The 15,463-nt window shown below is 35.6% G+C and overlaps 1 protein-coding gene and 1 long non-coding RNA gene across 13 annotated transcripts in view; one reads left to right on the forward strand and one right to left on the reverse strand.

Annotated features, from left to right (window-relative positions):
* LOC125964966 (uncharacterized) overlaps positions 1–15,463 on the forward strand; it is a 34,671-nt gene that overhangs the window by 7,462 nt on the left and 11,746 nt on the right. Inside the window, exons 6-8 of one of the 6 annotated variants that reach the window (XR_007478328.1) lie at positions 6,000–6,109; positions 9,042–9,911; positions 10,564–11,079. The exons of 2 other annotated variants lie outside the window; for them this stretch is intronic. This is a non-coding gene — a long non-coding RNA (uncharacterized LOC125964966). Of the gene's footprint in view, positions 1–5,999; positions 6,393–9,041; positions 9,912–10,563; positions 11,080–15,463 lie in introns of those variants that run through there. 3 more of the 6 variants (XR_007478327.1, XR_007478326.1, XR_007478329.1) reach the window with 3 other exon arrangements.
* The window catches only part of PTPN4 (protein tyrosine phosphatase non-receptor type 4), a 178,636-nt gene continuing 172,439 nt past the window's right edge, over positions 9,267–15,463 (reverse strand). For 3 of the 7 annotated variants that reach the window (XM_033400229.2, XM_033400228.2, XM_049712112.1), the window contains exon 27: positions 14,385–15,434. In XM_033400229.2, coding sequence (XP_033256120.1) covers positions 15,138–15,434 — 297 coding nt within the window. In that variant the 3' untranslated portion in view covers positions 14,385–15,137. Of the gene's footprint in view, positions 9,802–14,384; positions 15,435–15,463 lie in introns of those variants that run through there. The other 4 variants (XM_004276902.4, XM_033400230.2, XM_033400232.2 and 1 more) reach the window with 3 other exon arrangements.

Consider the following 15,463-nt stretch of genomic DNA (forward strand, 5'->3'; position numbering starts at 1 on the left):
AAACACAGCTGGTTTTAGTAAGCTTACAACGTGCTTGGTGGAACTAGCAGAACTCTAGCATAATTAAGAGCGGTCAGTGGTGGCAAGCAGGGTACAAGAGCAGAAAGCAGAGTGCAGGATACTGGTAGGTTATTTGGATGGTGCTTAAGAAAGCTTCAGTCACAGATAGAATGTTAGTAGGAATTAGAGTAAAGCTTTTGCAAGTATGCTCCAAATTCAGAAGTCTTAAAGGTGCAGATTGATACATTTGTTTTATAAAAGTATTAAAAATATCGTCATACCCATCAGTCCCAAATAAAAATAGTCAAAAGACAAAGAACACCATGTGAAACAGGTTTTGCAACACGTATGACTGTCAAATGACTAATTTAATTTCCAACATCTCATGTAAATAAAACATTAAACAACCTGATGTAAAAGTGAGCAAAGGATATCGATATGGAATTTAGAGAACAAGAAATACAAGAGATCAATAAAGATATGAAAATCTATCCAACCTCTTTATAAATAAAATGTATGTCAAAATAAGGTATTTCTTTCATGAGATGAGCAAATAAATGAAGTTTGATATCAGTCCTAATCAGAATGTGGGGAAACAGACATTCTTATGTTTGGTGGAAGCATAAAGTGATATAATCTTCTCTGAGAGCAACTATTCACATTTAAAAATGCAGGTGCCCAATGCTTAGCAATCCTTCTGCTAGAAACTGACCCTATGTGTAGACTTGCAATGATTAGTGAAAATATTTGCACGAGGATGCTCACTGCAGCGTTGTTTCTAGAGTATACAAACTGGAGACGAATGTCCATCAAGAAATTACATTACGGCATATCCATCCGTATGATGGAGGTCAACGCTGTGAGTCAAAAGAAGGAGGTAGATCTGAGTGTGTTGGTGTGCAGATACTTCCAACATGAAAAACCAAGCTACAGAATATATTGTACAATCCCTTTGGCCTTAACAAAACGTATATGTACGCGCAAATGCTTGTGCAACATCTTCCCCTAGAAGACACGAAATTTAAGGTTGCCATTTGTTTGAGGGGTACTATTCTTAGGGGCGGGGCATGGGAAAGAGGCTTCACAACTCCTGAGTCTTCCTTATACTGTTTGAAGTTTTAGTATCATGTACGTTAGAGGCATGGCATTTACTTTTGCCTTAATTTATTTCTAGATACAAAATTAAACATCATTTTCCCCAAGAAATTTTCTTACAGATGACAGATGGCATGCCTAACTGCACTTGGGGAAGGTATGAGGCAAGTGGGCTTCAGACACATGAAGAGAGGTCCTTTACCTTGACTGACAAGGTCTTAGGGTAGGAATACCAGAGTAGAGAGGCTGGGGCTGGGAGAAGAGGAATCCAGCAGTGGCCACAGTGAAGGAGGAGCTTCTCATCAGACATTCTTTAATCTTCTAAATCCCTTTTAGTTCCTGACTGACCCACCCACCCCCAAACACAGCCACTGTGTGAGTAATTCTAGAAATAAATTTTGCATTTAGCATTCTCCTAGTCTCTTATAATCACCCACTAATGAAAAAAACGAACCACTGTTTGAAAAGCCCAACAACAAAAACTCCCATAAAATAATCTTCAAAACTCCTATACTTAAATTACTAAAGCACATCTTTATTTTGCAGTTGAACAATTTAAAGTCACAGCTAGAGTTTTTTCACGTTTGAACCTGAACAACTAGTTCTCAATCAAAATGAATTATGGCCAACAAAATATGTATAATAATAGCATTTCATAACATAAACTGCTCTTAGGGTTAAAACAGTTTTAATGCAAATCAACATTTTTATCCTGTTTGCTGTTAGTATTCATAGTTTTTTTTTTACATGAAACTCATTGCAGGAATTCTAATTTTTCACTGAAATTAAGACAAATCCACAAGGCCTTTCAAGCACACAGTAAGCTGCAGTGACAAATGCATAGTGATGATTTCAAATTATCCAGTATTGACCAAATTCAAGCTTAAACATTTTAAGTGAACCCTAAGCTTCTTTGTCTCCTAACTATGGGAAACCATATGGAAAGAGCTATTTTTGTGAAACAGGGAAAGAGAATTTAAAAAATTAAGAGGCTAATTCTATTTAGTTCAGTACAATCAAACGTGAAATGGCAGCAAATATGTAAAATCATAATTTAATTAGGAAATAAACAAGACTTTTAACTAAATGACTTTTTGCCCTTCATATTTACATATAGCACCTGTTACAAGAAAAAAAATTCCCAAATTAAAACAGCCTCTACATAGAAATATTTTTAAAACTACTACTTAAAAATATCATTGATGAGTATATAGTAAACTATCTGTCCTAAAATTAAGCCTACACTGTAGAAAATAAAGACTAGCTTTTCTTATTTGAAAAGATTGCCATATGGATTGTAACTGCAACTTCCTGACGCTACAGGAACACCGGGCTGGACAGCTTTTATTTGCCTAAGCAGAAATATGCTAATGACAGAAAATGAAAACAGCTTAATGTAAACTTTTAGTCTCTTAAATCCTGCCCCTCAACATGTATTCGAAGTGTCAGGACTTTGCCCCCTTCAACTTACTGGTGATGAAGCACTGACTTAAATAACGCCTAATACAACTCAAAACCAAACAGATGGGTTTCCAGGTGTTCAAGTAATGTACAAAAATGCAAAGCAGAATGGTTATAGTGAACCAAACTTGGCTGAAGCTAGCTGAGAGAACTCAGAGTCCAGCAAGACTATCAGCTGGGTAGCCTTTATTGTACTAAATAAATTACAAAAAAGTGGCAAAGCTAAAATCACACAAGTTACCTTTTAAATATCAAATGATCACGAGATCATAAAGCATTTAAACTTGGGTCCAATCCAATGAGTTCTACATGCTAATCCATTGTATTTTTCCATATTTACAAAACTCCTGGGATAAATTTTACCTTTAAATGTATAAATTAAGTCAGTAGTAAGCATGAAATAAAGTGCTGTTTGAAATTCAAGAAATCAATTTCAGCATTGAAATCTGACCTACTCTACAGAACACAAGAAAGCATGAATAATCTTGTCAACTAACTGAAGGGTGGGAAAAGATAAGTGCCAGAGACTCCCAGAATTGGGTTGAAATTTTCCTGCTCAGGAAGGCAAAAAAACTGGAACACTACAATTCAGGAGTAGAAACGAAAAAGCTTCTTTCAATAAAAGGTAAAACGGGTTCAAGTGTGACTACAGTGGATTTAGTGAAACCACAAATCAGCACCTCTTTCAGTCCAAGATTGTAAGTAGGGCTTAGTCTCCTTGATGGCTTCATGGTGGTAACTTCATGTAGCAATGTGACATTTTAGTTAAGATTATCAGAAGTAGTAGTTGCTAAATTTTGGAAACTCTCAGGGTTGAGGGGGCCTGATTTTAATCCTTCAACAACTGTAACAAAAGTCAATGAAGGAAAAGATTACCTTACTTCACAAAGACTCTACCGTAAAGGGAGATTAATAATTTTTTTTTTAAGTTGGAGGGATGGAAGTAGGAGTCAACATAACAAAGGCCCCACTGAGCCAAGCTTAGTGAGTGATGAATAATAAATACTACCTTTCAAAGAAACTGTTGAACAAATTATGCTGGTTTATAATGTAGGGCTTTTTCTGTCTTCTGTTCCGCTAAATTAATAAACCCTTAACCATATAAGACACCACCGTTACACGTCAGAGTTGGGCTCAGTGGTCTTACCTGTCCAAGATACTGAGAACAGAAAGCAAACTATTTATTTGTCAGGGCCTCTGCACATATTTACTGTGGTGACACTTAGGCACGGTTTTCTGGCTTCACCGAAGTCACATGCTCAGAGTGCTGTCCTCATTTGTGGCTGGCACAGTGACAAAGCCTGAGAACTTTCCTTCACGGTAAACGCATGGAGCAGAACGCTTACCCTCAAACACATGTACCCCTAACACACTCCAGAAGTCTAGAATTCAATTATTTTACACTTAAAAACAGTATGCACACATTTTTTTGAAAATTTCTAGAGTTAACACAAAGCAAAGTGAAAAAGAAGGTATTTGAAATATTGAAATATACTTCAATAATGATTGCTCTTATTTATAAAGAAAATTACATTTTTCTTCTAAAATTGCATTTTGTATAACGAAGTGGAAAACACTCTTCCTTTCCTTTTCAATCCCTTGCTAACTTTTTTTTAAACAAAGAGTATCCTTAGAATCAAGTCTTAATTCTAATAACATCTGAAAGATACATTCATTTCTTTACAGCATGAAAGACATACAAATATCATTTTTTCCTTTTTAAACAATGAAGCAAAAGAAGTTAACAGTTTCAATCTTTTGTCCATAGAAAAATATTTTCTATATCATTTATGCAACAACAGGTAGGAAAATTCTACAGTGTTTAACTGAAACTTCTACGAGCATTTACAAGGCTTTCAAACATTTTCATTCCTGTACTGAAAATTTTAAAAGGTTTCAGGAAGTCAAACATTAGAACCTCCTCCTAAAATTGTAGCCTTTAACTTGCAATATTGCTAATACCTTTCACTTTGTAAATTAAAAAAAAAAATTGGTTTACTTATTTATGCGCTGAGCCCTACCTAGTCAATGTTGATGGATGGTACCCCAGTGGATTCTACCTCTGGCTGCCCATTTAGCTTGGATTACTACAATAAAGATAACGATGACTAGGAAGCTTTAGAAATCAACAGTAAACGGCAGTAGAAAAACATACAAATAAGTAGCAGCAAATTTAGATATGGAAACAGAAATAACTATTTGGTGTCTACCCACAACAATTTCACCCAGATTATAAAAATAAAATGTCTCATTTCTCACTGAAATAGGGCTTGTTTTTGATAACATTGAAAGGCTCATTGTAGGAACTGCTGCTGAGAATAAGTGAAGTCTGTGTGTAATAAAACATTGTGTTGAAAACAGTTGCAGATTTTGTAAAGTAAGTTAAACCCAAAAAGTACAATTTAGGGATTAATTTCATGGTCTCTCTATAAAATTGCTGAAATTATCTATTCGCAGTTAGCCCTCAAATAAGTTTTGTTATTATACAAATTCCTTTGGAGCTATACAATTTTCTAAAAACTTTATAAAACAGTTGCTACAAGCTGTGTTGTGATCACAGAGACCCCAATAAATCTTTGCCAACAGATCAGTAATTCTGATATTTGATGAAGTTAATCCAGTGGCTTTTAAAAACAGGTATTTTACTTAGAGGAAACACCAGAAAAAAAAAATGGTTGCAGAAATTGTGGTTGGCTAGCTGAAGCAAACGTGGGAAGAAGTAAGCTGTGTTAATATAGTTACTTTGTTGATATGGCAGCTTACGTACAAGAAAGCTGTGGCATAATTTATCTCTCTCCTCTTATTATTAAAAGATGTTGGTTTCAACAAATATTTACCTTAATGTAGGTGACAAATGCAAATTCACCTAAACTACAAAATAATTACTACAAAATAAAAGAGGTGTAAACATATCCCACATTATTGTGGCATAAATAATTTTTATGAACTCAAAACTACTTTGGCAATCTTACCATCAGAATACCTTTAAATATTCAAAACACGGGTATTAAATAGAACATTGTTAAAAATTCTTGTTTCCTTCTCCCTTTCCGATAAGATTATAAAACAAGTAATGCTTTAATTCTACTGCACGTTCACATTATGAACATAAATTATTTAATTATAAGTGGACATACATTCTAAATCTTAGTTCTATGTTTTAAGTGCTTTTAAAAATTAGACCTCTAATTTGTATTTCAGAATGTTTTCACACTGCATGTATATCAGCCTAAACAAGCAGAGTTGGGGCCCTAATTAGGATTGCTTTTTAAAGCCTACTTGTTCTCTAAATTAAATGACATCTTCTAAGGTCATCAAGTTATTAAGTAAAAACACTGCCTGAGTATAACTCTTGAACTGAAATAGACTAAACTTCACAAGAATTTATGATATTCACATACGTTGCCTATAATAGAAGGTGAGACTGGATAAAATCTTTCAAGTTTCTTTCAGCGCTCAGGTTGTAGTACTTGTGGTGCAGACGGGAGGCCTTTGTTCCAATACCTGATCAGACCTGGTCAGACCTGCCAACAGATAATAAACAACTCTACAGGTACCACAGTCCTTTACCCCTGTTTGTTAGTATTAGCCTTTGTGAAGCAACACATGCATCATCGCACAAAAGCATCTCTATGTGTATATATCAGCACTTGAAACCTTCAAGTAACTGTCTTAATGGCTTAACATAGCTTACACACTTGAAGTCAGTTTTTAATCTGTAAATTTTCTCTTTACTCTTAACCAACATGGTCAACGCCCCCCCACTTGTGCTGGGCAGGCCGCACAAAGGAAAGGGTTGCTTATGCTAATTACTCTGCCTCGGTTTTGGATGTATGCACTGGTTTAACAAATACTACCAGGTATTCCTCTTGTGAATGAGGTCTATTCCAAAATATTCCTCAACCTATGTACACAGTGCTGACACAAACCAGATGTTCAGTATAAGACCGAAAATGAACCTGGTAAAACCATCCTAAATCAGAGAGGAAAGGTTTTTACAAACATTTCTTAGCATTTACAAAAGCCCCTTGATTCACCAATACCTATTTCCAGTTGTGAGAATAACAGTCAGCACTGATTTCTTGAGTGTGTGTGTGTCTTGCAGGGGGGTGGGGGGGAAACTGGCCGCTGGAGGGGGAGGGTAGTTTAGATACAAGAAATCTGGCATTTTGTTACACACTGTTACATTGATATGAGTGGAATCTAGAACTACTTGGTGTATGAAAGCTGGGATTATTCCTAGAACCCTATTTAGATTGACAAACATTCTCAGGCAGGGACTTCCCTGGCCGTCCAGTGGTTAGGACCCGGTGCTTCCACTGAAAGGCAGAAGTGCTCACTGCCAACAAATTATTAGAGTTACTCTCAGAAGTGTAAACAGAGCCCTAAATCAAAGAACATGCCAACCATGACATTTGTCTGTTTATGTCTATATAACTTCATCTTTTTATCTATGGTTGTCATATTCTGTCCATATAGTTAGGATAGGTTTTCTTTTTAATTCAGGTGAAAAACTACTGCCAAAACAGTTACTAATTCTTAGATCCCTGACATTTTATTCTTTCACTTTCCAACTTACCATGGTGTTGTACAGCAGCCTGAATCACATCTATCTGCTGGCAAAGAGCGGAATGTTCAAAAAAGACTACAGAGTTATTTACTATCTTATACTGTCTTGACCATGAAATTCAGAAATAGATACAAGAGTTTCTCTTTGACATAAAGGTCATGCTTACTTTTCTCTTTTAAAAAAAGGTAAAATATTTTAATACAGTAATGTATTTGGTATCTTGGCTATTAATGTTTAGGACTTAACTTCCTAAAATTTACTATTATGGATTTTGAATATTTGAAATAACATCATTTAGATTATACTGAAGATTTAAAAATGTACATTCTCCCGCTCATACTAAATGACATTCCAAAATATCTACCATTCAACTGTAAATTTTATCAAGACTATACAGAAATATTCAGAAACCACTAGTAAGTGAATCTATTTTAACCATAATCCATAGAAAGTAATTGTGTAATACAACATTTCAATAGCTGAGAAAATTTCCACTTATATTAAAATTGGGCAATTTCAAAGTTCTATCTCTCTGAGGACTTAAAAATTAAAAAACCTGAAGAGGAGAATATACACATCCTTAAAGGGAATCAGGTCCTCCATCAGGCTGGACAATCAAAACTCTCCATATTAACATGCTTATAACTTAATAAGTATATATAAACTGGAGCAACTTAATTGTACACAAAAATGACAAGAAAGCCCTCATTTCAGCTACTGAGGGATTACAATTAGAAACACTCAATGACGTTTCATCCCTCGTTTGTGGTCTGCCAACCAACAGACCAGTGTGAACAAAGCTTGGTAAGAAATGAAATGAATGCTGATCGTTTACTTAGTGATAGAAACAAGTCACAATTAGCTGCTCTAACTTTAGTTTAGAGTTTCCATATGTTTAACTTTAATGTGTATAGTAGATGCTATTTCTAAAGTCAGGGATAAAATAAATAAGAAATTTGAAGAATAAAGCATCTTTTAACTTCAGCTGCTAAACTGTAACCCCTGTCCCTCAGGAAAGGAATGTGCAGGTTTTGAATAATTCCATAGCAGCAGAGCGTTCACTCAGTAGAACACAAATTATCTTGGCTTCTTGTGGCAAAATACAGGAATTGAGCAAGAAATAGAATTTCATTACTCTTCTTTGACTGCATAACTCTCAATACGAGAAGCTATTTTAAAAAATGTGAACTGATTCAAAATGCATAAAACTGTAAATGTACAATATACATACATACCTCCTAGTGGGGTCAAAGGAGGAGTGCCTTTTCATTAGACATACAAAGACGTCTCAAGGCACTTAAGGGGTTAAGACACAATGCATGCATTCCTTTACATCAAGTATGTGAAATCACATGATTTGGAATAAGCCAACCTTATGATAAATATAAGTTACATTATTAAATTCAAGAAAATCTGTAGGGCTTCCCTGGTGGCGCAGTGGTTGAGAGTCCGCCTGCCGACGCAGGGGACACGGGTTTGTGCCCCGGCCCGGGAGGATCCCACATGCCGCGGAGCGGCTGGGCCCGTGAGCCATGGCCGCTGAGCCTGCGCGTCCGGAGCCTGGGCTCCGCAACGGGAAAGGCCACAACAGTGAGAGGCCCGCGTACCGCAAAAAAAAAAAGAAAAGAAAAATTGTAGATTCTTATTTATACTTTCTATAAGATGCTGGTAAATTGACAATGTGCAGCATTTCCTGGGAAAAGCAAATTCCACCTTTCTTCTTCCAAACAGCAGGTCTCTATGGGGGGAAGTGTAGGGAAAGATGTGCTGCATCCATAGGCAGTGTATTGGCTAATATTGAGAATGATATTGCTAACATTTAAAAAGTAACATCTGGTAACCAGTATAGTAAGAACATGAATCACTGGGAAACACCAGAGCTGACTCCTGATGTTGACTTCTTTTTGCTTTCAAGATACAAGTGTACAACAGAGACGATGAGAATTCTGAGCCTTGTTTGTGGCAATTCTACCAGAAGGGGACTGCATGGCACCACCACAAGATTTCGTAAATTACCCTGAACATACTCAGTTATTCACTATTTGTTTGGAGCAAAGCATGAAAGAGTCTTCAAACACATGAATGACAGATTTTGAGAGAGTGACTCTTTTTTGAAACATAAAGTGCAACAGTGCTGAAGTTTTCAGTTTTTGTTAGTTCTTCATTTTTTTTTTTTTTTTGTCTGTTTAGATGCCATTTCCTGCAAGCAGTATTATGGCACAGTGAATATAATGGAAAGCAGTTTTCCAACACATATCCCAGATCTTTGCTTTCTTATTTATTTGATGATGTCGTTAAAGGTTTAACAAATCCTTCTTCATAAACTTTCAAAATAGCTTCACATACAAATCTGTATTGACTCTGAAAAATAAAATATAAAAAAATAGAACGGATCAGAAAAACTAGAAAACAAACAAAGACAGACAAACATCTCACTTGGCTTGCTTATACAAGAAATACAAAGTAAGACTGCACAGAGATACCACTTTTCACCAAGAGACTGGCAAACAAAGTTTGACAGCATATTCTGTCGGCAAAACCCACTCATACATTGCTAGTAGGAATGTGTATACCACAATCCCTATGGATGGACAGTTGGCCTCGTCTGACAAAATTACATTGATTTACCTATTGACCCAGCAATTCCACTTCTAGGAATCTATCCAGAAGACAAACTAGAAAAAGAAATTAAAATATTTATTCAGAAATGAGGCTATTCACTGCGGAATTACTTATAATGACAAAAAAGTAGAAACAATTCAAATCGTCATCAGTAAGGGACTGGGTGAGTAATCTGGTACATCCTCAAAGTGCGGTACTATGAAATGGGGGGGAAAGGAAAAGAAGTCTACAGACTGCTACAGACTGATTCCAGGATATTTTGTTAAGTAAAAAAAGCAAGGCAGAGAAAAGTGCATACAATATATTATCTTTATAAGAGAAAGGGGGGGAATACAAATATGTACTATCTCAAAATGTATGTTAAGAAAAAAGCAAGGGAAGGATAAATCATAAAAAAAAATGGTTTCCTATAAGGAAAGGAGTGAACAGGGTGAAGGAGAGAGATAGAGAATATACTTCCTTCTTTTATAGATTTTACTTTGGAACCATGTAAAGATACTCCATAATTAGAACATTAATTTTAAAAGCCTCCATAAATTGAAAATATAAAACATATCAATGTATGTATCTAGTTGATGGCATAACCACATACAGAGGAGCTATTTCAAAGGACTTTGAAACAGTAATTTAACTGTGTATCTCTGTAGAATATATATCCCAAAGCAAAAAGAACTGTGGAAAGAAGTGAAAATTCTTTTTGGTAACGATACTGTTGGTAGTGTTAGTTTTGTTATTCTGAGACAGCTGTTGGGTAATCTGGAATAAAACAAATAAGGACTTGGGATATGCTAAGTCTTTCATTTCTGGTATTGTAGAGAACCAGCATTCTTGTTAAAGAAGAAAAGGGACAAAGATGTAAGCAGAAAATGGTAAGTGAAAACACTGTGGTCTGAGTCTGTATTGGAAGCCCTGAAACAGAGCAGGGCCCTATGGTCTATGCCCCCCATGTCCTCAGCCTGCCTTTTGTCTGTGGAAAAATTTTAGCCAAAGAGTAACTTTAATCAGAGAAATGAGAAAATGCAGAAACAATGGAAAACAGTCAAAGGCGACTGGATAATACTATAGTCATTAAGCAGAGTCAAGGACCTTTAGTTCCTCCTCAAGGGCTGTAGATAATATTCTAAGCCGTATCCTGTGAGCTGTCTTATAGATACTGAAACCCCCGCCAGGTGGAAGAAGTGAACTACATGATGACCAGGCTGTAGCCATGACATAAGCTGCCACAATTCCGAGAACTGGCCCCAAGGAAATGGGAACGAACCAACCCTGGAGAGGCCAATGAACCAACTCATTATATTGAAAACTTATAAATAAAGGGAAAGCATCAAGTGTTAATCTTGTCTTTCCTATACAGACTGTACCACTGGTTAACCAAAGAGCAGATGAGAAGTTTCTCTTTAAAGAAGTATTCCAACTAATAAATAACAAAGGAATGATAGAATATCATCATTTTGCAAGCCCAATGAATTAATGATGCAGACATTGATCACCCAAGGCTGCTAACATCACAAAAAGGAAGACACAGACATCATGTACCCTCTGAAGGAAGCTGCTGCAACCTACAGATCCATTTACCAGTTCTGGAAAAGACAGAGAACACCATCTTGGGAACACAATCAGCAAAATCCAGACTATGGGAGAACAAGTAGCACAAACAACCTGTGTTGTTCATCAAATAAACTGCAAGAAGAAAGAAGAGAGACACAGGAGGAAGACACAGATTAAAAGAGGTTTAGGAGACACACAGACCAATCAAAATGTGTGGGCCATATTCGAATCCTGACGTCACACAAACTGTGAAAACAGAAACAAAAACTCATTACGTATGATATGATCCAGCAATCTGACTTGTGGATATATATCTGAAAAGATTGAAAGCACCGTCTAAGAGATATTTATACATCCATGTTCACAGCAACATTATTCAACAATAACCTAAATGTGGGAATAAACCAAATGTCCATCAACAGATGAAAGGATAAGAAAAATGTGGTATATACACACAAGGAAGTATTTTTTTCAGCCTTAAAAAGGAAGGAAATTCTGACACATGCTACAACATGGGTGACTCTTGAGGACATTATGCTCAGTGAAATAAGCCAGTCACAAAAGATAAAAACTGTGTGATTCCACTTATAGGATGTATCTGGAGCAGTCAAATTCACAGCAACAGAAAATAGAATGGTGGGTGTCGGGGGCTGGGGGAGAGAAAAATGGATTTAATGGCTATAGAGATTAAAAAGTTCTACAGATTGGTTATACAACAGTGTGAATATACTTAATACTACCGAACTGTACACTTAAAAATGGTTGAGATGGTAAATTTTATGTTTTGTATTTTACTACAATTAAAAGTAAAAAATCTATTATGTGTGGATATAGATATAGAAACCTCAAGAAAATACTAGCAAATCAAGTCAAGCAACATATAAAAAGAATTAAACACCATGTCTAAGTAAGATTTATCTCAGGAATGCAAGGTTAGTTTAACACCCCAAAAATCAATCAATCTAATACATTATGTTAATAGAATAAAAGACACAAACTACATTATCATCTCAGATACAGAAAAAGCACCTGACAAAACTGAACACCCTTTCATCATGAGAACACTCAACAAACTAGAAAGGGAGGGAACTTTCTGAACTTGATAAAAGGCATTAATGAAAAATCCATGCTAACCTTATAGTACTTAGTGGTGAAAAACAGAAAACTGTCCCTTAAGACCAGGAACAAGACAAGGATGTGTGGTTTCACCACTTCTATTTAACACTGTACTGGAGATTCTGGCCAGGGCCAGAAAAGATGAAAAGAAAACCAAGGCATCTATACTGGAAAGGAAGAAGTAAACTATCTCTATTTGCAAATGACATGATCTGTATATAGAGGATCCTAAGGAATTATTAGAGTTAATAAATGACTTTAGCAAGGTTGCAGGATACATGATCAATATGCAAAATCAGTTTTATTTCTATATCCAAGCAATGAATAGTCCTAAAATGTAATCAAGAAAACAAGTACACTTACAATAGGACCAAAAAGACTAAAAAAACTTTAAGAATACATTTAACAAAAGAATGATAAGACTGTGCAATACAAAACACTGTTGAAGGAAATTAATGAAGACATAAATAAATGGAAAGACATTTTGTGTTCATGCTTTTGAAGACGGAATATCATTAAGATGGCAACACTCCCCAAAATGATCTATAGATTTAATGCAATCCCTGTCTTGCTTTTTTTGCAGAGAGGACAAACTGATTCTAAAATTCATATGGAAATGCAAGGGACCCAGAGTAGCTAAAACAGTCTTGAAAAAGAAGAACAGGGTTGCAAGATACAGATTTCCTGACTTCAAATTTTATTACCAATTTATAGTAATCAAGACAGTGTGGTATTAACATAAGAACAGACATATAAATCAATGGAATACAACTGAAAGTCCAGAAATAAACCTTTACATTTGCAGTCAAGGGACCCAGAGACAATTCATGGGGAAAGAACAGTCTTTTCAACAAATGGGGCTGAGACAACTGGAGATACACATGCAGAAGAATGAAGGTAGACCCCTACCTCACACCACATGCAGATATGAACTCAAAACGGATCTGACATTTAAATGTGACAGCTAAACTATAAAACTCTTGGAAGAAAAAACAGGAATAAATCTTTGTGACCTTAAGTTACGCAATGATTTCTTAGCTATGACACCAAAAGTGTATGTGATTAAAAACCAAACAAAACTGGATGTAATCAAAATTAAAAACTTTTGTGCTTCAAATGACTTAATCAAGAAAGTGAAAGAATAGCATAAATAAAAACATTTGCAAACCATAGAACTATGAGACGAGACTTGTTTTTAGAAAATATAAAGAACTCTTACAATTCAACAATAAAACAAAAAAAAACAAATTGAAAAACAGGCAAAAGATTTGGACAGTCCTCGAAAGAAGGTATACAAATAAATGGCCACATGAAAAGATACTTGATATCATTAGTTATTATGGAAATGCAAATCAAAACCACAAGATATCACTTTATATTAATTAGGAAGGCTAAAATAAAAGATAATGATAAGTGATGACAATGATGTGGAGAAAATGGAACCCTCACACACTGCCAGGGGACTGCAAAATGGTGCAGCTGCTGAGGAAAACCGTCTGGCAGTTCCTCAAAAGGTTAAACAGAGTTACCACATGACCTAGCAATTCCACTCCTGGGTGTATACCCAAGAGAAATGAAAACATTTATAAACAAAAACATATACACAAATGCTTGTGGCATCATTATTCATAATAGTCAAGAAGTGGAAACAATGTAAATTTCCATCAACAGATGAATGTGTATCTATTCAATGAATAAGGAATGAAGTACTGATATATGCTACAAAATGTATATACCTTTTAATATTATGGTAATTAAAAGAAGCCAATTATTTATGAAAGATCAAATTATATGATTCCATTCACATGAAAAGTCAGAATAGGCAAACCTACAGAGACAGAAAGTAGATTAATGGTTGCCTACGGCTAGGTTGGGGGAAGCCTGGGGAAGGTAACAGGGAAAAATGGGTACAGGATGTCTTCTTTGGGGTGATGAAAATATGCTAAAATTAGATAGCAATTATGGTTGCCAAACTCTGTGATATAAAAAAACCCAGTGAAATGTACACTTGTTAAAAAGGGTGAATTTTATGGCATGTGAATTATATAAAGCTGTTCTAAAGTTTAAAAAGACATGATTTATATGAGACAACCGGAAATCTGAATACTGGCTATTGCTAATATTAGGGAATTACTGTTAATTATACTTTGGTGTGATAACGGTGTTGTGGTTTTGTTTAGAAGAAAAAAACACTCCTTATCTTTTAGAGAGACACACTAAAATATGTATGGACAAAACAATATGATGTGTAGGGTTTGCTTCAAATGTGCAGACAACAGGTGGCAGTATGAAGGAAACACCACAGCCAGTGTTGGGGCTGAGTATGCAACACAGTGTTGATTACATTATATTGTCTGCTTTTGTGTATGTTTGAAATTTTCCATAATTAAAAGCTAAAAAAATGACAGGCACTTACCACATAGGTCAGTTCACTTCAGTAACCTTAATGCCACCAACAGTGCTAACATTTCACAATGGCTTAATATAAAAAATAATCTTAGCGTTAACTCTAAAATTCCATGATTCCTCTTTTGATTCTTGGAACATAATTCAGAGTCAGTATAGAATATAGTAAGTTAGTAGCTTAATGTTGATGATTTTTGTTGTTGCACTTTAAGCTCCTATGTAAAAAAGAAAGGCAATTTCCCCACAGCTGTTTCACTGAAAACAGGTCTATCAAGATTCTCCAGTCTAGGGACACTATCGTTCTCAGCACTCCATTTGACTAAGTAACCCAGGGCACGTTCCTCCTCTGCACCTGTTTAGGCAGTTCAGAACTAGCATGATAGGCTGGTGTTAGCAAACGTTTTCTGTAAAAGACCAGATAGCAAATACTTTCGTGTTTGCAATCACATGGTGCCTGCTGCAACTTCTCAACTCTGCTACTGTAATGTGAAAGCAGCCATAGACAACATGTAAACAAATGACTGGCTGTTTCCAATAAAACTTTATTTATAAACACAAGTGGCGAGTTTGGCTCATTGGCAGTATTTGCTGGTCCTTGTGCTAAGGTTATTAGCTCCTGGCAGAGAATTAAAAAGAGAAAAGTAT

This window comes from Orcinus orca, chromosome 7, assembly GCF_937001465.1.
Source record: "Orcinus orca chromosome 7, mOrcOrc1.1, whole genome shotgun sequence".
Classification (NCBI taxonomy): Eukaryota; Metazoa; Chordata; class Mammalia; order Artiodactyla; family Delphinidae; genus Orcinus; species Orcinus orca.